At 36.3% G+C, this 22057-nt stretch overlaps 1 protein-coding gene across 1 annotated transcript in view; it reads left to right on the plus strand.

The window, feature by feature from the left end:
• The window catches only part of LOC149537321 (BAT2 domain protein), a 99035-nt gene that overhangs the window by 28449 nt on the left and 48529 nt on the right, over positions 1–22057 (plus strand). Inside the window, exons 2-3 of the mRNA XM_089802832.1 lie at positions 12237–12431; positions 12794–12891. Of these exons, the coding sequence (XP_089658958.1) occupies positions 12237–12431; positions 12794–12891 (293 nt within the window). The remainder of the gene's footprint in view (positions 1–12236; positions 12432–12793; positions 12892–22057) is intronic.

A 22057-nucleotide genomic window follows, 5' to 3' on the forward strand; every position in this document is an offset into this window, starting at 1 on the left:
TGCTGAACACATCTATGGCCCCGAGACCATTTCTCATCACAATTATAACAAAGCCCTTTGTCTCGCCTGACTCGCATCTCTGTTTCAGACAAGTGCTTGATCGGAGTAGTTCTGGGAGCTGGTATGACTGGAGGGTTGTGAGAACCTGTATTTCTGAATGGAACAAAATTAGATCTGGAGCGTTGTAGAGCACTAATCTTGTCTTCCGCTAACTTAGCCAACCCAAGGGCTTCCATCATTGTAGTAGGTCGAAACATTTTGACTTCTGAGCGAAGTGCATCCTTCAGACCACTGACAAAACAACTACGGAAGAATTCATCAGACAAGCCCTCTGTGTGATTAGCTAATTTTTCAAACTCTGTCTGGTATTCTCTTACAGTGCCTGTTTGACGCAGTTTAGTGAGTGCTCCTGTGAAATCATCAAAGGAACTAGGGCCAAAGCGCGCCAAAATGAGGGTGCACAATTCTCCCCACGTTGGGCCTACATTAGCCTTGATGTACCAACGGAACCATTGAAGAGCTTCATGTTCCAAATGAAAAGATGCAAGGGGGACTTTGTGGTTATCCAAAGTATTATGCAAGCTGAAATACTGCTCTGCCCTATAGATCCATCCAGTCGGATCAGAACCATCGAAGCGCGGAAAATCAAGCTTTGGTCCACGGAAATTGCCAGAAGAGGACCCAGTATCTCCTGAATGGTTTCGGCTCATGGCTGACTGCTGAAAGTTAAGACCCAGAATTTTGTCATCCAGATCTTGAAGTTTGGTTTTGATTGTCATCCAGATCTTGAAGTTTGGTTTTGAGGGATGCAATTTCCTCTTCCATGATTTTTGCTCCTGTACGCGTAACAACCATAAAACAAGGTTTGTTTTTTTTTTTTTTTTTGGGAATGGGTAGAAGATGAGAAACAAAAACTTTTTTAGTTACGGCAAACTTGGATTTGGGTAAAACTCATATAGGAAATGGGTGTTCGACGGGTGGTGGGAGACTATCTGGGGACAAGGGAAAAAGAAAAATGAGGGTTTCAAGGGTAGGGAGGCGAAATGAGGCGAACAGTCCAAGAGGGATAAGGGAGCAAAATGAGGAATTGAATCTTGTGGCTCAGTTTGGTGGCGATTGGATGAGAGGTGAAAAAGATAGGGCAAACCCTAAAATTAGATAAATGAGGGATTTAGGGCTTTGATATGGAAAATTTGGGGTTGGGTCGCCAAGGAAGGAAGTATGCGAAATGATATTGCAAACGTTCTGCGGAAGTATGAGCAGAAACAGAAAGCAAACAAGGAAGCGACGACTAAAAAACAGAAAAATTTTTACTCTTTTTTTTTTTTTTTTTGTGGAACAGTCGACTTAGAAAAATTCACTCACAGACAAAACAACTGAAAAGAGTTATTGCAATAACAAGAGATATTAGAAGTGAGAGGAACCTGAAGGCCACGACAGAAAAAAAATTTGATGTAATTTCCACCCAGTGAGCCCAAGAGAGTGCTCTGATACCATATGAGATGAACCTCCTTATAGCAATATCGTGAGAATGCTCGAAATAACAGAATACAAAGTGATAGCAGAACTCAGAATGAATCTACTGATCGCAGGCCACTTCGAGGGGGTAACCTCCTTTGAGCAAGCTCAATACAATAAATTCGTCTGTGCCCATCAAGGGCCTCAACCTATTCTTATATACTGGGTACGATCTAGAAAAGTAATACTACCTATGCATGTGGGATAATAAAATATACTCGCGGGACGACTTACAAAGCATATGCGTCCAACAACACTACTCTAACAAAATAAACAGAAGGAACACACAGGTTCCTAACATGCATCTGCTCGACCTGGGCAATGTCATTGTAAAAGATAAATAATTCTCGAAATCTATGCTTGATTCATAATTGTGCAATCTCTTATCTCAAAGAATATAGTTCAGATATCTCTATATAAGTTCACACTTCAGTTATCTATGATTCTAAAAGGTAATTACTTATATGAAGAATGCCATAGTCCTACTCGATTTGGAGCAATCTTACTATATTTTATATAAAGAAAGAAGACATTAGATCATATCTTGATCAAGCTCCAACAACATTCATATTGCTTTCAATCTAGGCTTTAACTATGGCCTTACTATATCAAATTAAAAACATAAAGTTCAGCAGAGGTATTTTCATGACTTGATCATGGTCACTAGTTGCTATGTGAAATGCAAGGATAGTAATAATCGACTGCTTCCGCCTGGTGTAGGAAGCTCAACACCAAAATAATAAATATGAGCAAAAGCAACGCTTGAATAAGGCGGAAGCACTATCCAATGCAAAGTGGAAATGGCAAATGGTATGCATTTATTGAAGAATCGTCTAGAACTTGCACAGAAAGAATGTGAAGCAAGAATAGAATGAATATATTTCAGATCGTAGGTGATGGTATTCACTCTGCCAAAGATAAGAATGTTGTTTCAAAATGAGCTATTGCTCCATAAATCTTTGCCTTCTTGGTTGCGTGCTCAGTTACAAGCAAGAAATGTGAAGGTGGTGAGGAGATACAATACAAAAGGCCATCGTCACAAGTATTTGGTAATATTATTAAATTGGCCACAGATCATCATAAGGGTCAATGAAAAAATATAATAGAGATATGGCCGCCCAAACAAAATAATGAAACTATGGCCAAGGAGTAAAAATAACTCAATTAATGTCTCAATATAATATTATCATCCACCCAAACTTGTGTATGTACATGCACATTATATACATATGCATGATAATCCAACGTATCAAAGTATAGACCATATATATAATAAGTGGGCATATATGTACATCTCATTCAGATATATATGTATATATGTACATATATATATATATGTATATATGTACATATATATATGTATATATGTACATATCTATATATATATGTACATATATACATATCTACATACATACATACATACATACATATATATGTAGGTATTATGGTATTATTATGTTAAGACAATTATTACAATAATAGATAAGTCGTCTATTATTAGTTAATGGTTATCTATTGTAAATATCTAGTTAGCTTTTACTTTTTTAGCTTTATCTGTTAAAATAGAATATTTCTATTCTTTTTGATAGTTTCCTAAGGAAACATTGCTTTATTCTTTTGTATAAATTGACCTCTTGGTCTCTGTTAATAACAAGCAAGTATTTTACCAATTACTTTCGTAATATGGTATTAGAGCTAATACTTGAAGTTTTTTCAAAAATTCTATAATTTCTTTTTTGAAATTATTTGCTTCAAAATTTTCGGAATTTTTTTTGCAATTTCTCAAAAACCCGTCTAGGGTTTTCCATTTTTTGAAGAATTTGTGTGTTCACTGTCATTTTTCAGCTGCTGAAAATCACAGATCTGGAGGTTGTTTTTCTGCAACTTGGATCCTCATCATATTTGAAAATCGTGAGCTAGGGTTTCAATTTTGGCATCTGCTTTTCTGCAGTCAAGGAACAACGTTTTTGAGGGTGAAATCACAGTTTTTTATGCTAAAATCTCTTTGCCTATGCTGTCTCAGGCAAAAACGCCCCTGTTTTGATCAAAATCGTCTTTTTTAGACTTGCAAACACCATTTTCCTGTTAATTTGACCTTCAAATCCGCTGACTAGTTTTTTGGCTCGAAACCCTAATTTTTGGGGTAAGAAACTTTTTTTGTTTGCAGATTCTTGGTGGGTTTTTCGAGAGCTCAATTGGGTTGTCGTCCATTTTTTTTTTGGTGCCTCGTTTTTCATGCCTCAATTTTCGAGCCAGTGGATTCAGAAAACAACATATTCCTTTTGGGTTTTTCGAGCTCTCTTCTGGGTCACTCTTTGATTCTTCTGGGTCTTCCATATTTTTGCCTCGAACAACATGCCTTCGCAAATTTTCATTGAAAGACGTACGATGGCATCGCTGACAAATATTTTGCTCAAGCATAACTCCAAATTCAATGGTCGCAATTATGGAACTTGGAAGCGGCACATCATCACAATCTTTGAATACCGAAACACTGATCAACTTGTTTTGGGTGTTACAAAGCGTCTGACTTCTTCGGGTCCTGATCAAGATACATGGGATCTGAATAACCGAGAGGCAGTAATACTTTTCAAGTTATCCATGGCTGATGATCAGTTTTTTCAGATTCCATTCGACAAGACAGCTGCCAAAATTTGGACACACCTCAAAGGTCTTCATGAGACTTTTGACAAGAGCAGAGCCTTCTTTCTGAAAAACACTCTGTTTTCTATTGTCATGGATGAGCGGACCACGCTCCAAGCACACCTAAATCGGATTTAGGAAATCCGTGATCAGCTACTTGCCATTGGTCGCAAGATGGAGGAAGAGGATATTGTGGTAATCACTCTTCGAAGTTTACCAAAATCCTATGAGCATTTTATCGAGACTCTCAACATCACATCTACTGGTGTTGATCTAAAGTTCACTGATCTCTGCACCTTGCTGCTTGAGCAAGATCGATGGAAACAACAGTTCGGTAGCAGCTCCAATTCCACCTCCACTGAGCAAGCCTTTGCTGTGAAATCCTTTCAGAAGGATAAGGGCAAGTTTCAGCAACCATCTCAGCAAAAGTCTTTTGCTCCAGCATCCGATGGTACCAAAAAGAAGAACATTCAATGCAACTATTGTCACAAGTTTGGTCACATGAAGGTTGAATGTCGGAAACATTAGCTGCCCAGTCTAAGCAATCCGGTTCGCAACCCAAAGTGAACAGCGCAGAGCACACTGAGCAGGCATAATTTGTCTTTTACGCCTTTATGGCTAAGAGACCTGCAGATCATGTGAAGTCGTCTACTTGGTACATTGATTCAGGTGCCTCTCGACATTTCACTCACTGTAGAGACTGGTTTACTGACTACCAGCCTTATTCAGATTTTGTTATTTTTGGTGGCGGAGAAGAGTACACAGTTGTCAGTAAAGGCAACATTCAGATTCAGTCTATTGGGAGGAATCTCATATTCCTTGATGTGTACTAAGTTCCAGGGATGGAACTAAATCTACTCTCAGTCAGTTAGTTGCTGCGACGTTCTCCACACTTGGCAGTCACCTTCAGTTCACATTAGTGCACCATCACTGATCGGGCGACTAAGTTTACTGTTGCAGTTGGTCTTGAGGATCATGGTCTTTTCAGACTTATTGATTCTGGTGATTCTCAGGACTTAGCTATGGCTGCTCGGCGATCTTCCATAAGCACACTTTGGCATCAGCGATATGGGCACTTAAATGTGCATTATCTCTCACAACTTGCTCGGGATGAGCTTGTTCTTGGTTTGCCAGAGATTCAAACTCAACACCTTGGAGTTTGTGACGCATGTCAGGCTAGGAAGCAACATTGCACACCTTTCCCCAGTGGCGATTCTTGGCAAGCTTCTCAGGTAGTTCAGCTTGTTCATGCTGATATCTGCGGCCCGATGGCCACTCCTTCTGTTCTTGGGTACAAGTATTTTCTGTTGTTTGTAGATGATTTCAGTAGCAAAATGTGGGTGTATTTCCTTAAAAAGAAATCCGATGCATTTACTGTATTTCAGAAGTTTAAACCCTTAGTTGAAAAAGAGTTTGGGAAATCTATTATTACTCTTAGATCAGACAATGGGGGGGAATTTTGTTCTAATGTTTTCTCCAGCTTCTTGGATACACATGGCATCCAACGCCAGTTCACCACACCCCACATGCCACAACATAACAGTGTAGTTGAACGTCGAAACAGGACAATCATTGAGATGGCTCGTTCCATGCTCGAACACAGACATGTTTTGAAGCAGTTTTGGGCAGAAGCAATTAACATTGTAGTTTATTTGTTGAATCGGTCACCCACAGTGGCGGTCAAAGGTAAAACTCTGGAAGAGGCCTGGTCAGGTCGCAAGCCCAGAATCAGTCTCCAGAAGGTTTTTGGCTCTCTTTCTTTTGTTTGGATCCTTGATGCTTCAAGCACCAAGTTGGATGCCAAGAGTCAGAAATTGATGCTTGCTGGATATAGTAGTCTTCACAAAGCTTACCACCTGATTGATGTTGAGACATCTCATCTTATATACAGCCGTGATGTAGTCTTTGATGAGCAGTGAGGACCATTCATGCCTATTTCTCCTGTTCCTGATCCAACAAACCAGCCTATGCAGCTCATGATTTGGGAGTTCGGCTTCCATTAGGTTCACCTGATGGGAGGGCTCCAGTAGCTCCTGCAGCTCCAGTTATTCCAGTGATACCTGTACAGACTCCTCCGGCTTCTCCTACAAGATCACCTCATTTTGAAGATGCTTCACCTGAGTTTGATCCAGCTTCTTCTGATGTGGATCCTGCTGATCAAGCATCTCCTAGTACTACTGTTGGTCCTTCTCCTATCCGGCCTAAGTGGTGGGCTAAGACACTTGCTAATCTTCATGATGATGAGCTCGTAGATGGGAGAACTGCTCAGAAAAAGAGCAATACTACAGATTCTGTTAACTTTGCTCTTATGGCCAACATTCACAGTGTGTTTGAACCTCAAACATATTCTGAGGCTAAAGGAATTCCAGAGTGGGAACAGGCCATGACATCTGAACACCAAAGCCTGCTGAAGAACAACACTTGGGTCCTTTCTGATCTTCCACCAGGGAAGAAAACCATTGGCTGCAAATGGGTCTACAAAATCAAATATAAATCAGATGGTACTTTGGATAAGTACAAAGCTCGTTTAGTGGCAAAGGACTTTTCTCAGCGTTAAGGCATTGATTATGAGGAGACCTTTGCTCCTACTGCAAAGATGAGCACCATCAGATTAGTCCTAGCCATGGCAGCACAGTTTGGTTGGAAGGTCCATCAGATGGACGTAAAGAGTGCTTTCCTGAATGGTGATCTCCATGAAGAGGTCCACATGATGTAGCCTCTTGGTTTCAAGGTTGCTGGTAAAGACCATCAGGTTCTCAAATTAGTAAAAGCTCTCTATGGTTTGAAGCAGGCCCCTCGGGCATGGTACATCAAGATTGATAAGTACCTCAGTGATCAAGGCTTCAAGAGGAGTTCTTCAGACTCAAATCTGTACATCAAGACTACCGATAGTGACATCATCCTTCTGGTTATCTATGTGGATGATCTGATCATCACTGGCAGTTCGGCATCTTTGATTCAGGGAATCCAACAGAACTTATGCCATTCTTTTGATATGACTGACCTTGGGCTCATGCATTATTGCCTAGGTGTTGAAGTTTGGCAACAATCTTCTGGTATATTCATCTCTCAGTCCAAATATGCCAGGGCCTTGTTAGACAAATTCCGAATGCAGGATTGCAAACCTGCATCTACACCTATGGAGAAAGGTCTCAAGTTATCAGCAAAGTCTGATTCTCCTTCCGTTGATGATACTACATACAGGCAACTAGTAGGTAGCCTTATCTACCTCTCTGCTACTAGGCCTGATATTAGCTTCGCAGTCAGCTATATTTCACGCTTTATGACAGCTCGTAAGGCTGATCATTGGATGGCAGCAAAGCGTGTGCTTCGTTATGTGAAGGGCACTTCAGATTATGGACTTCTGTACTTTCGAAGTTCTAATCCTAAACTCAATGGGTTCACAGATTTAGATTGGGCAGGCTTTGTTGATGATAAAAAGTCAACATCTGGTTATGTGTTCAGTTTGGGATCCGGTGTAGTCACATGGACCAGCAAGAAGCAACAAGCAGTTTCTCTCTCTTCTACAGATGTTGAATACAGAGGGACTGTTAAGGCAGGATGTGAAGTTTGTTTGGCTTCGTCGGATGCTTGGGGATATGTAGATGTCACCAGCAGGACCGACTACTCTGTTTGTTGATAACGAAGGCGTTATCAAGTTAGCACAGAATCCAGTCTTCCATGAATGAACCAAGCGTGTGGATGTTCATTGTCATTACATACGACAGTTGGTTGAAGACGGGACTATTGATCTGTAGTATGTTCCTACAACAAATCAGACTGCAGACATTCTCACCAAGCCTGTTGGTCCTGATAAGTTTGTCAAATTCAGAGGACAATTTGGTGTTCTAGATAGATTAACCATTAAGGGAGGGTATTACAATAATAGATCAATCGTCTATTATTAGTTAATGGTTATCTATTGTAAATATCTAGTTAGCTCTAGTTAGCTTTCATTTTTTTAGCTTTATCTGTTAGAATAGAATATTTCTATTCTTTTTGATAGTTTCTTAAAGAAACATCGCTTTATTCTTTTGTATAAATTGACCTCTTGGTCTCTGTTAATAACAAGCACGTATTTTACCAATTACTTCCGTAATAATAACAACATCACAGAAGCTTTGAGATCGTTCAATTATATAAGGTAACACATTTTAATTCAATGCATAGTGATCTTTTTAACAATGCATATTTATTTACTGGGTAGCTCATGGTAATTCGTAGTATACTCTTGCTTGCCTAGCCGTTTACCCCTTAGCCTTGGTGGTTAGAATTCATACTTGTCAACCTATAGGCAGATTGGTATCCCTTACCCAGTTCCTCTCTGGCAATGCTTCCCCTTTTTGATGTGCTTCTACAAAAAGGAAATTGTCCACGATAATAACATATTCCTCAAAATAAATCAAAATTACTATAACAAGTTATTATTCATTAAACATCATAACGGCTAACCACCATTTCACATCCCATTAATTTATAATGAATAACCAACTTTCCATGATTTCAAGATAACAATAATTATAATTGCATCACAATGATTCACATGTCATCTTCACATGAAATTATAACGAATAACTATCTTACTATTTCACATGATGATAACTAATTTTACCTTTCAACTGACTTCACATGAAACCTCAACGACTGTATGAACATTTTTAAATTAGGCAAAATTTGGGATGCAACACTAAAGATGAAGTTATTGTAGTCAATCTTTTATCTAATACCATGTATAAATAAAAGTTAGCTACCCAAGATCAAAATCATAGTAGACCAATATTCTATACAATGACAGAAGACCAATACTCCATACAATGAATGCAAAATGCAATACAAGGGATACACAAGAGATGCTGAAATGAGATCTAGAGGTTGGTATGTATAGGATATATATCATCATGACACAAATGTACAATCAACATTGGGATAAGAGGAGATGCGATCACTTGTGTAGTACGTCTCCATCAAACAAGGTACGTAGAAAGACCCTAAGTAATTGTGTCAGGTGTGAATAGGACACAACAAGAAATCAGTCTGGTAAAATAAATGCTCATGTCAACAAAGGTTATGTGTCGAGCTTTCCTCAATTTGTGTGAAAGGCAAGTCTTAGTCTTACCATGAAAAATATTCTCTGTGTTTCCTAAGATTTTGAAGGCAGCATGTTTTAAAGCTCACCATTTTGGGAACTTCACTTGTTTCCTCATATGTGACATATTGCTGAAACCATTTAGATTGATCTCTGTTAAGAATTGTAATATGGAGATGATATATCTGAATTATTTACTGCATGCAAATCAGTTTGTAATATATGGTATTTGACACGTTGCTATTCCTAATTTTTCATTTTCTTGACACTTACATGTTTTTCTCTTCTGGCATTCTTAAAGTTTTGTGCCTAATCATCATGAGAAGAATGCATTTGCCAACCTCAATGCCATGGCATCTTGTACTTCCTGAAATTAGTTACATTGATGGTGTAGGCTTATTGTAATTTTTTCAATTCTTTCATTGGCATTATGTTATATTCAACTACGAGTTTTTAGAAGTGCGTGGGTTTCTGTATCTATAAAGTGGTCATCTTAATTAGTTACAGGCTATAATAAATAGATACTAGGAGATGAAGTACAGTTTCTCAGCATTGCTTTTTTAGGTTCTTGGCTAGGTTTGCAATTGTCATCATAATTAGTTATAGGCTGTAATAAATAGATATTAATACTCCCTGCAGTTTGAAATGCCTAATCTAAAGACATATCCCTTGTTGAGGTTGCAACTTCTTTACCAGTGCTCGGAAGTTGAAACCTAATATATGTCAACAAGTTGAATTTCACTAAATTTTTCATAACTTTCGGAAATTAGATTTTCTGTGTAATAACCCCAGCTGGCTATATCCTTAACAATCATCAATATTCCTTTGCTAATCAATAGTCTTAACATTTCCTCAAACAGTTGGCAGTCTTTATTGTTATTGTTGCAAATTTGATAATGTGATTTTCAAAATTGCACTAGAGAATGCAATTGGGCACTTACAATTTCAGATCAATTTAATACTAAGAAGTTTGTATGAATGCCAACATTAATCATAATTCTGCCCTACAAATTGTGCAATTATATAATTATGAAAGACAAAGGATCATTACAATAATGTTTCAAACAAACAGTTGCAGCAGTAATATATTAAAATGCCAAGAACTTGGAAATATAGATTGACTTTGACTTTTAATTTGCAGCCCCAATAATATATATTGCAGGCCATATAGATTGAACGTAGCTCTTAAAAATTGTAACATGGCCCCTTAGAAATGTCACACAAACTCTCCTTATGTGAACATGACTCTGCAATTGATAAACTGCTGCCCTATAGTGAAACAACAGCCCTCTAACACTCAGATTGAACTCCCAGCCAAGACGTATAAGCATAAAATTAATAATTAAGCCTTCAATTCGTTCTCCAGAATCCAGTCTTCAGCTCTTATTCAATCAACATCTCAATAACAATAGATACAGTAGAGAAGCAATTACAATTTGCTTTACTTCAGCAGCAGATTGCAAGATAAACTTAAAGTCTAACCCTTATACTTCAGCAAGGGCACAAACTACAGACTCAGAATTGTCACAAAGACAATAAGCAAAGAGATAAACAAACAATTGGATGCTTTACTCAACAAATGGGCTCAAATTTATAATCTCCAAATGGCACAAAGTTTCCCAAACAAACTTCACTTAAGAAGCTTCCCACACAACATTAAAATATAATAACGTGCTATTATAATCAAATTTATTTATTGTTTTTGGCTCCAAAAATGACCTTTTCCACCATAACTTAATATTATGACACGTAAGGCCATTGTTTCTTGTTCCCACGATATAAAACTTTTTGTCTTGGTTCCAACGAGCTATGATATTGAGGTGACCAACAAACAACATCTACAAAAATAACAACCTCAATGTATCTAGATGAATAATTATAATAATTCACCCGTCTTGCGAAAACAGTTGAAGAAGCATCATAATCGAAATTTGACAACACCAAAGTGATCTTGATGATGAAAGACGATGAATGAACTTGATGGAGTGACTTACTATAAATAGACGCTCCCTCCAAGATTCTTAGAGCCCAAACTAGAAGCCTGAAATAAAAACTAAGAGCATCAGTCAACTCTTCTAACTCAATTGAGCTCATTAGAACCAACAGATGACTCACTATAAATAGTAAGTCCCTCAAATGGAGCCAAAACACACCATAGGCTGTTGGAAAGTCTATAACCACACAACAAAGATCCTCAAATCCCACTGTCAGCCCATGAGGGTCGCGATGGTGAACTGACCTAGCCAAGTGTAGGAACCTGCTAAAAATGGGGACATTACATTTTGAATAATGATCTAAAGGGCTCTGAAAATGCAAAATACCAAAATAGTATCAAGAATCGTGGCCTATTGATGTACTTGTAAGTTATACCCCAGCTGCCTGTTTTTGTCTAGGGAACCATTATAAATTTATAATAACTCCTTTTTTATTATTTTGAAGAATGGAGGCTAATGTATATGGTTTGGAGTTTATCTTCTTTAGTATCACCCTCTCTTGTTTTTTACTTTTCTTTATTACTTTGTATTAGTAATTATTTATTTATTTTTCATAATCTGGGACACTTGAACTGTATTCAGTGCCAATAACCTTTATGCACACTTGTGGATGTTAGAATAGTTATACTTCATACCTCATAGATTTAGTTTTCAGTAGCACAAGCTTTAATTACATTGGTTACATATATATTTAGCATTATGTTATGTTGGAGCAGTTGCATTTGAGATTAATTGTGTTAGGGTAACAGCTATTCATTCAAAACAGGACATGTAGTCATACAAGAACATTAGAGGACCTTTCTCCTGTACCTTTTTAAACGGTTGATTGCTTGGTCACTGTCTTGGGCTGAAGAAATATTATAGCATTGATGAATTTTGTTGGCTTATATGATTTGCTACTGTTTTATTTATGCATCTCCATTCTTCCTTTGGGTGTAGGTGAACTTACTGAGTGATCTCTAATAGTTTGAAAATCATTTTTACATCTTATACAGGCCTCTGTAGTTGCTAGAAATGTTGTTTCAGATTTACAAACTGGAGCTGAGCCATCATCAGAGTCTGTTAGTGAAGATGGAATGGCTGCAGAAGATGTAGATAGTCAACTTGAACCTGAAAATGAAGAGGAAAAGCGCAAGAAAGCTGCATTGGACCGACTGGAGAAGGCTAGCCAAGAATCTTTACTGGGGCAGGTATGTTTCATTCATTTGTTGGCACCGTCTTTACACATCTATTACAATATAGGGAACTGTCAAATCATAATTCTTTGCGGCTAACCATGGTAGATATTACCATCAAATTGGAAAAGTAAAATAGTGAAGTACATTATATTATTTTAATAATGCTTTAAGTCGTAGGAATAACGTAAATTTTGGAGAGAGTCAGCCAATGTCTTTCCCTCTCTAACCTTATCAATGTATTTTCTGCTTTTAAAGCTAGCAAATATTTTATTTGAAGTTATTCTTAGATTATATGTTATTGATGTTAGCTTGAAAAAAGTTCAATATATGTCTATTATGCTTGTAAGCATTACTGTATTCTTATCTCATTACAGGGCCTCAAGGCTTTTGACACCTCAGTGGAGAATATTGCTTCTGGGGCCTGGCAAGCTTTTGGCAGTGCCTGGAAAGGAGGCAGCAAATGGGTTGAGAAGTGAGTCAAACTGAGACAAATTTTTGCCCTGGCTGCTTTTTCTTTTCGATATCAAGTTCTTAATGTCTTGGTTAGTCTGTCTTCTCTGTATTATGTCTAATTAAGTATACTTATGAAGAAGAGGAAATTCTGTTAGTACCCGTAATCTTTCTAGTGGCTGCTGTTAAAATATCTCGAATGCATAAATATATTTAAGTAGAATGATTGCCACTAGAATACCTAACATACAAATATAAACGATGTGCACATCTTTTCGTTTGCATTGTAGCCTATAGATTACATTGCTTCAAATAGGTAGCCTATTTGGGATAATTACTTCTTAGACATGTAGTGTACTACTAGGTACACACAGTAAATATGGACAATATTAATGTACTGAAATATAAAATAGAATGTACAATCTGATAGTTCTGAATGAATGGATGGTTGATTAATATGTTTATATGCCTGATCAAATGGCATGCTTGATAGGGCATCTTCTTGTTAAGCTCACAGGTCTCATCTCTTGATAATTACAATTAATAACTAGTCAGGATGAATTCAGAATTATGTTTACTGTTAGTCACATACCCTCGTGTTGGGAAAGCATAGAGCTAGAAGCACCATGGAAATATAAGAAACACCAGGACTTGGATAAATTTTGAGAGTATCAACAAATAGAATCAATCTTGACTGATCCTAGAACAATCTTTGAAGCATAATGCATCTTTCTGAACCAACAATTGTTAATTCTGTAACTTCGAAATCATCCTGGTCTGATGGTACAGATCATACAGGTCTGATCATGCATAAAATACCTTTGTAATAAAGGGCCTAAATATAATTGTTAGTCTTCAGTTATGATCGGTGTCTCACTTGGTAATGATGTTTAAGATTAATCTTGAACAACTTACTTAGTATAATCACTAAGTCTATTCCTTTATAGGTGCCGAATTTGGAGAAACAATTAATGGCCGACCTAGAAGAGTCATGTCCTTTATAAGGGCATGTCTCTTGGGTGCAGTATAAACATAAGGTAAGTGTGAGGATAGAGAACACACAAAAGATACATTAAAAGTCTGCTTCTCTATAACACTGCCTTATGCAATTTATTGCAGGAAACAAAACATTGGAAATTCAGAATAGTTATCATACTTCTAGTTACACTTCATATACAGATCGGTATATTAAAGATCATCTTCAGCAACACAAACAAGCAATATCTCACTCTGATTTATTACAGATTTGTAGAAAACTTTACATGGTATCAGAGCTTTGGTAGTCAAACCTAGGCTCTGCAAATTGACAATCAGACTTTAATATCCAGCAACATCCTTCTATCTTCAATGGCAAGCACAATCAGACCCGAGGACAGGTTTGATGGAAAAAAACACTTCGTTGCTTGGAAATTCAGAATTATGATGATTCTTGAAGACAATGATGTCAAACAATTTGTTGATTCAGCATCCAAGCAACCTGATGTTGAACCTAATAAAACTATCTCAAGTAAAGGAAATAGGAAAGCCATGCAGATCGTATTAGATGGAGTGAAAAATGAAATAGTACCTATGCTAATGAATCATCAAATAGTATTTCATATGATGAATACATTATTAAATGCATATGAGGTTAACAATGCAACTAAAACCCTTGCACTAAAAAGACAACTAAATCATATACAGATAAAGAAGGGAGAATCTATGAACTCTTACTTCCTAAGGGTGGCTAGTCCAAGAGACGAACTGGCAAGTATAGGGACCATAATTGAAGACAAGGAACTATACAGATAAAGAAGGGAGAATCTATGAACTCTTACTTCCTAAGGGTGGCTAGTCCAAGAGATGAACTTGCAAGTATAGGGACCATAATTGAAGACAAGGAACTAACACGTATGGCTATAGATGGGTTACCAGATTCATGGGAAACATTCTCACAAGGAGTAAGCCCTAGAGACAATCTTCCATGCTTTAATAGACTTAAAGGAGATTGCCTACAAGAAGAATCTAGGAAACTTTAAAAAGGAGGAAGATTGAAAATTGAAAATGAAGAACTTCATGTTCTCAATACAAATTCTTATAAAGGTAAGAAAAAACACTTAAAGAAGAAGAAGGGTAATCAAATAAATGACAAACCTAAGAAAAATCTATCCAAAATAAAATGTTTCAAATGTGAAAAATTTGGACACTATAGATTTAATTGCCCTAAGAATACAAAGCAGCAAGTAAACTATACAAACATTACTAGGAAAGAAGACAACTATGGTCCTGAGAATCGTGTATTGTATTCTGCACTATCAAATGAAGTATAAGAAAAACATGGGTAATCGATAGTGGATCATCTTGACACATTACAGGATACAAAGAAGCATTGAATTCTATATCTGAAGAAGTTGACGACGAAGTTACCATCGATGATAATTCTGCCCATTCAGTTAAAGGAATTGGGAATTGCACCTTGAAACTGAAGTCGGGTAGTTCTCTTTATCTCAAAGGAGTACTCTATGTACCAGGAATAAAAAGGAATCAAATCTCTGTTACAACACTTGAAGATGATGGACATAATTTTGCATTCATGGACTATAAAGTAATGACCTGGTCTAAGAACTCTTCATTTAAGAAATCAAATTTGATTGGTCAAAGAGAGGGATACTTGTATGAATTTAAAACAAAACCTTTTCAACCTATTCAAGCCTTAATTCATGAAGTTGCTGATATTAGTGAAATATGGCACAAAAGGTTAGGACATCTAAATTTCAAAACTACTTTATTGACTATGGAAAAGATGGTAGTTGGTTTACCTAAGTTGAATAAAGATCATTCAAACATATGCAAAGGATGCACTCTGGGTAAGAATACCAAAAGTCCATTTCATGATAGCACTAGAAAAACTAACAATGTTTTGGAATTGGTCCAGTCAGATTTGTGTGGACCTATGTCTGTTCCTTCTTTTGGAGGATTTTGGTACCATATACTTTTTATACATGACTTCTCTAGGAAAACTAGGATTTACTTCTTAAAATCTAAAGAATCAGAAGAAATCCTTAAGAGATTTAAAAAATTCAAAACCTTAATTGAAAACTTATCAGGACACAAAATTAAAACTCTTAGGACTGATAATGGAGGGGAATATACTTCAGATTTGTTTAAAGAGTTTTGTAAAGAAGAAGGAATTAAGAGGGAGTATACTGTTCCTTATAACCCGCAGCAAAACGAGGTAGTAGAAAGGAAGAATAGAACAATTATAGAAGCAACAAGAGCTATGATATTTAATCAAAATTTAGAATATTATCTTTGGGCAGAAGCCTCTTGTACTGCTGTATATATTCAAAACTGAAGTCTTTACTCCCATCTTCGAGATAAAACTCTTGAGGAAGTCTTTACTAAGGTTACACCTAATATAAGCCATCTTAGGATATTTGGGTGCGTAGTATATATACATCTTCCAAAAGAAAAGAGAACTAAGTTAGAACCCTTCGGGAGGAAAGGTATTTTTGTCAGGTATAGTGAAACATCTAAAGCATTTAGAATTTTCATACCTGTTTAGAAAAACATTGAACTTACTAGCGATGTAATATTTGAAGAAGATTTAGCATTCAAAAGAGCCCTAAGTTTTGAAGATACCTCTCCTTTACTTGGTTTTGAGGAAAATACTGAATTTGAGTTTCAGAGGGAGAACATTGAAGAAATTGAAGATAAAATTCAAAATCTTAATATTGAGGAAACTCAAAATTATAAGAAAAGACCACTTTGGGCTATTACGACTGTAGAGGAAGCACAAGACTTTGCTGAAGTATTTAGAATCTTCAGAGAAAGCAAAAGACTCAAAAGATTTTATAGTTATGCAACAAACATGAGTGATTTATCTAAATCAGAACCAAACAATGTTTCAGATGCTATTAAACATACAACTTGGAAGGATGCTATGACAGAAGAATATCAATCCATTATTAAGAATGATGTTTAGGAAATTGCCCCTAGACCTGAAGGAAAATTTGTTGTTTCCTCAAAGTGGATATTCAAAATCAAGCATGTTGCTGATGGTAGCATTGAAAAATATAAAGCCAAATTCATAGCCAGAGTATTCTCTCAAAAAGAGGGAATTGATTATAAAGCAACTTTTGCTCCAGTTGCTAGATACACCTTTGTAAGAGTAGTTCTAGTCATTGCAGCATCAAAGGGATGGAAAGTACATCAAATGCATGTCAAAACAACATTTCTGAATGGAAAGATTATAGAAGAGGTATATTTGGAGCAATCTGAAGGATTTGAAACTCATAACCCTAAGATTTTTGTTTGCAAGCTCAATAAAGTGCTTTGTGGGCTTAAACAAGCTCCAAGGGCATGGTATGAAAGAATTGATAAGTATCTCACCAGTTTAGGTTTCTCAAAGAATGAAGTTGATCCAAATCTCTATTTTAAAAGAGATAAAGATGATATGATAATTTTGATACTATATGTTGATGATTTACTAATAACAAGTGATGATCGTCTTATAGATCAATGCGAGAAAGATCTAATCAGAGAATTTGAAATGAAATATTTATGACTCCTTCATTACTTCTTAGGACAGGAAGTATGGTAGAATTCTGACAGCATCATACTTAATCAAGGAAAGTATACACTAGACATCTTGAAGAGATTTGGAATGTGGAATTGTAGGCCTAATTCTTTTGCTATGGAGACTAATCCACACAATTTTAAGGAGGTAGCAACAGAATCACCCTCCATAGATTCTACTCTTTACAGACAGATGACTGGTCCCTTATGTACTTGGTAAATACAAGACCTAATATTTGCTATGCTGTTAATGCCTTAAGTCAATTTATGTGTGAGCCCAAGGAGATTCACCTAGTTGTAGTTAAACACATTATGAGATACTTACAAGGCACTCTTAACCTTGGGCTCAAATATGAGAAAGTTGACTTGGACTTGCACGGATTCACAGACTCAGATTGGGGTGGAAGTGTTAATGATAGAAAAAACACTACAGGATGCTGTTTCGGTTTAGGATTAGCAATGATATCATAGATATGCAGAAAGCAGTCATCAATAGCACAGAGTTCCACAAAAGCTGAATTCATTGCAGCAACAATGGCCTCTAGGGAAGTAGTTTGGCTTAGAAAGTTACTTGTGGAATTATTTGGTCAACCCATGAATCCTACTATTATTTATTGTGATAATTAGAGTTCCATCAAGCTTTCTATGAATCCAGTTTTTCATGACAGGTCCAAGCATATTGAAATTCCTTACCATTATGTAAGAGATATGGTAGACAGGAATACTGTAAAGTTAGAATACATTTGCATTGCAGATCAGACAACAGATATTCTTACCGAACTTCTCTCACGAGTGAAGATAGATCGCTTCAGGAAAATACTTGGTATGGTTGAATTATAATACATTTGTATTCTTTAAATTATTAATAAAAATATTTTTATTGTCAGGCTATTGACTTTTATGGGCTCCACCATTTGTATTCATTATTTAAGAGGTGACGATTTCTGAGATAATGAACACTTGTATAAAAGACATTATGAGAGATGACAATCTCTTAGATAATGTGCTGAACAATAGAGAACTACTGTTAGATCTGGATGAGTTCAAGATCACATTGTGATATAGACATTTCTATGCCTATAAGTCACAACTTGGATAAAAGGAAGAATTTAATCATTCTCCAGATTTTATCCTGTGAATTGGTAGATCATAACTCAGGATCATATTGTGATATAGGCCTGCTAGTACCTATGAGTCACAACTTGGATAAAGGAAGAATTTTTCCAGATTTTATCCTGTATATTGCATTCCATGCAATATAAAATTATAACTAGTATGAGTGATAAGTCATATCATAGGTATAGTAATATGACATAGTATCATGTGTTCAAATAATATATCATGCTTAAAAGATTCAGATAGATATAGAGTATCAATCTATGGTAACCATCTTTCATTGATGATGCTAGATATCTTATCTCTCAGTATGATTATCAAGTTAAGAGGGAGTACTAATTCTGTAACTTCGAAATCATCCTGGTCTGATGATACAGATCATACAGATCTGATCATGCATAAAATACCTTTGTAATAAAGGGCCTAAATATAATTGATAGTCTTCAGTTATGATCAACGTCTCACTTGGTAATGATGTTTAAGTTTAATCTTGAACACCTTAGTTTATCACTAACTAAGTCTATTCCTTATTAGGCACCGATTTTGGAGAAACAATTAAGGGCCGACCTAGAAGAGTCATGTCCTTTGTAAGGACATGTCTCTTGGGTGCAGTATAAACATAAGGTAAGTGTGAGGATAGAGAACACACAAAACATACATTAAAAGTTTGCTTCTCTATACATTGCCTTATACGATTTATTGTAGGAAACAAAACATTGGAAATTCAGAATAGTTATCATACTTCTAGTTACACTTCATATACAGATCGGTATATTAAGGATCATCTTCAGCAACACAAAGAAGTAGTATCTCAGTCTGATTTATTACAGATCTTTAGAAAACTTTACAACGATTGACATGTTTAAAATCTTTTACGTGAGGGCTGTTGGCACAAACTCCAAGAGTGTCTTTAGAATTTGGATTATACAAAGGTAAATTTATTAATGTCCAACAAGTGACTATTATGGTAAAATAATGAATGTGTTATTAAATAGAGATCATAAATGATTTATATATACAAGTATACGTAAGAATGTTTCTAGAACGAACAAAGAGAGAGAAACAGAAACATTCTTACGACTGGAAGAGAAAGTTTCCATATTGAAGAGAGAGAGAATATGGAAACATAAAAGAGGAGTGACCATTAGAAATATAAGTAAATCTATGGAAGAGAGAGAAACAAAAATAGAGAAATTTAACTCTAGTACCCTCCCGTAATGGTCAATCTGACTTCACAAACAAAGAAAACTAACAAAAATTTCCTTAGCTGTTTTTAAAAAATATGATTCATACAAGATAGAAACGTTGGAGCATTTGTCAGTCCAAAAGGCATGACTAAAAATTCATAGTGACCATAATGACAACGGAAAGTAGTTTTATGAATATCTTGTTCCCTTATCTTAATCTGATGATATGTTGACCTCAAATCAATTTTAGGAAAATACACAACACCATGTAATTCATCTAACAATTTACTGATTTGGGGAATCAAATACCTATTTTTTATGGCTTTTTAATTGAGGGCATGGTAATCTATACACATGTGTTGGGTTCCATCTTTCTTTTTGGCCATTACTATTGATGAAGCAAAGGTACTTGAACTAGGTTTGATATGTCCCATATCTAGCAACTCCTTAATAGCCTTTTCTATCTCATCTCTGAATGCCTTAGGGTGTCTGTATGGAGTAGTGATGATTGGTTTTGCTCCTTCCAATTCAATCGTATGTTCAAAACATCTATTCGGAGGTACTCTTGGGGGTATATTATTAAAAACCACAATACGTGAATCTAAAATCTGCAACAATTCATCTTTGATAATATTTAGATTCAAAACCGGTTACCTTGGTGGAAATAAAACATTGTGCTGACTAGGCAATATCACCATGACGGAAGATAGCCTCCATCTTGTTAGCAGAGATGACCCTGGGTCCACCATTTGACATTCCCCAAAGAATTACCTTTTTCCCATCAATTTTGAAAGAAAACTCCATGCACTTGAAACTCTGTGAGTATTAATCCAAGGTAACCAACCACTGAATGCCCAACATAACATTAGAGTTAGCCAAATCAACCACATAAAAATCATCTATTACTGTATAATTACCAAGAGTAATACTTAGTTGAGGAACCTTATGTGTGCTTACTAAAGTAGTACCACCTATTACTCGGGCACCAAATCCTTCATTTTTTTTGTATGTAAGTCAATTTTTTTAACAAGAGAACTATCAATGAAATTATGCATAGCACCACTATCTATCATAACAATAACTCGTTGTCCTTGTAAAACCCCTCTTACTTTGAAAATATCGTAGTGCAGAGTTCTTGTCATAGATGCTATTTCACCTTTCCCTGGTGTATTTTCCTGAGCTTGTTTTGCAGTTTTATAACCTTGTTCCCTATTTGGATCTATGTTTTCCTCATCTTCACTATTTGATACTACCTCGATGTAATGAATTTTCCCTTTTCCCAAACATCTATGACCTGGTGCCCATCCCTCTTTACAATTGAAACACAACTTTTTCCTTCTGCGTTCATCACATTATTCTTTATCTATCCTGGCTCTAGGACGCATGTCTTTATTAAAAGGTTTCTTGTTGTTATCAGGTTTTGGTGGTGGTCCTTTAAAGGTTTTCCCTTTTGAAGATGGTTCCAATGGCTGTCTGTAAAGGAGGATTTAGGGATTTGACCCAACCTTTGAGAGCATCAGATAACCGATCTATGAATATCACAATTTTTTGTCTCCTTGTAATCTTACTTACTAGGACTGCAATTATTTCAAACTCAGAAATATATTGTTCCACTGTCCCTGTTTGTTTAAGCTGGGTTAAATCCTTAAGATGAAGTTCAAGATCTTTAGAATCAAACCTGTCTACGTGTCTCTCAGTGAAGGTAGCATTTGTGCCGATCTGATCATGACCCAATTTTATTTTCCCATGGTGCCACCACTCATGTGACACCCCCTCTAAATGTAAGGCTGCATATTTGATTGCTTCATCTTCCATCATGGGGTCTAGTTGGAAATATGTGTTAAGTTTTTGTACCCAACCTCTCGTTGTTGTTTTTCCCAATCCATCAAAATAAGGGATAGACATCTTAACCAATTTTTTCTGCAATTCATTGTTGTAACCCGCTGCCCCTTAGGCCTAGGTTTCATCTTGACATCCAAGTATTCCCTGAAAGTCATTGATGCTCTAAATTCATCCCTTGACTGTAAGCAATTGTGATATATTTCTTCTTGTAATTCTATAATGGAAGACTCTCTTTCAGGCTGAGGATTCCTAGGGTTCAATCTAGGCATGGATAGCCTTGAGGTTGTAGAACCCTCAGGCTGGTTATTTACTGAATTATCCTCCCTTCCACCATTTCTCCCTGCATTATTCTGATTTTGATTAAGATTGAGTCATAAATTGAGTCACCATATTAGTCATATGATTAATATTGTTCTACATATCTTGTTGGCTCCTAAGTAAGGCTGCAATGAGATTCCTAGTATCATCTGCTTCCCCCATGTTATT

The sequence above is a fragment of the Cupressus sempervirens genome, chromosome 9, assembly GCF_028749045.1.
Source record: "Cupressus sempervirens isolate cs-2001-9-10 chromosome 9, ASM2874904v1, whole genome shotgun sequence".
In the NCBI taxonomy this organism is placed as follows: Eukaryota; Viridiplantae; Streptophyta; class Pinopsida; order Cupressales; family Cupressaceae; genus Cupressus; species Cupressus sempervirens.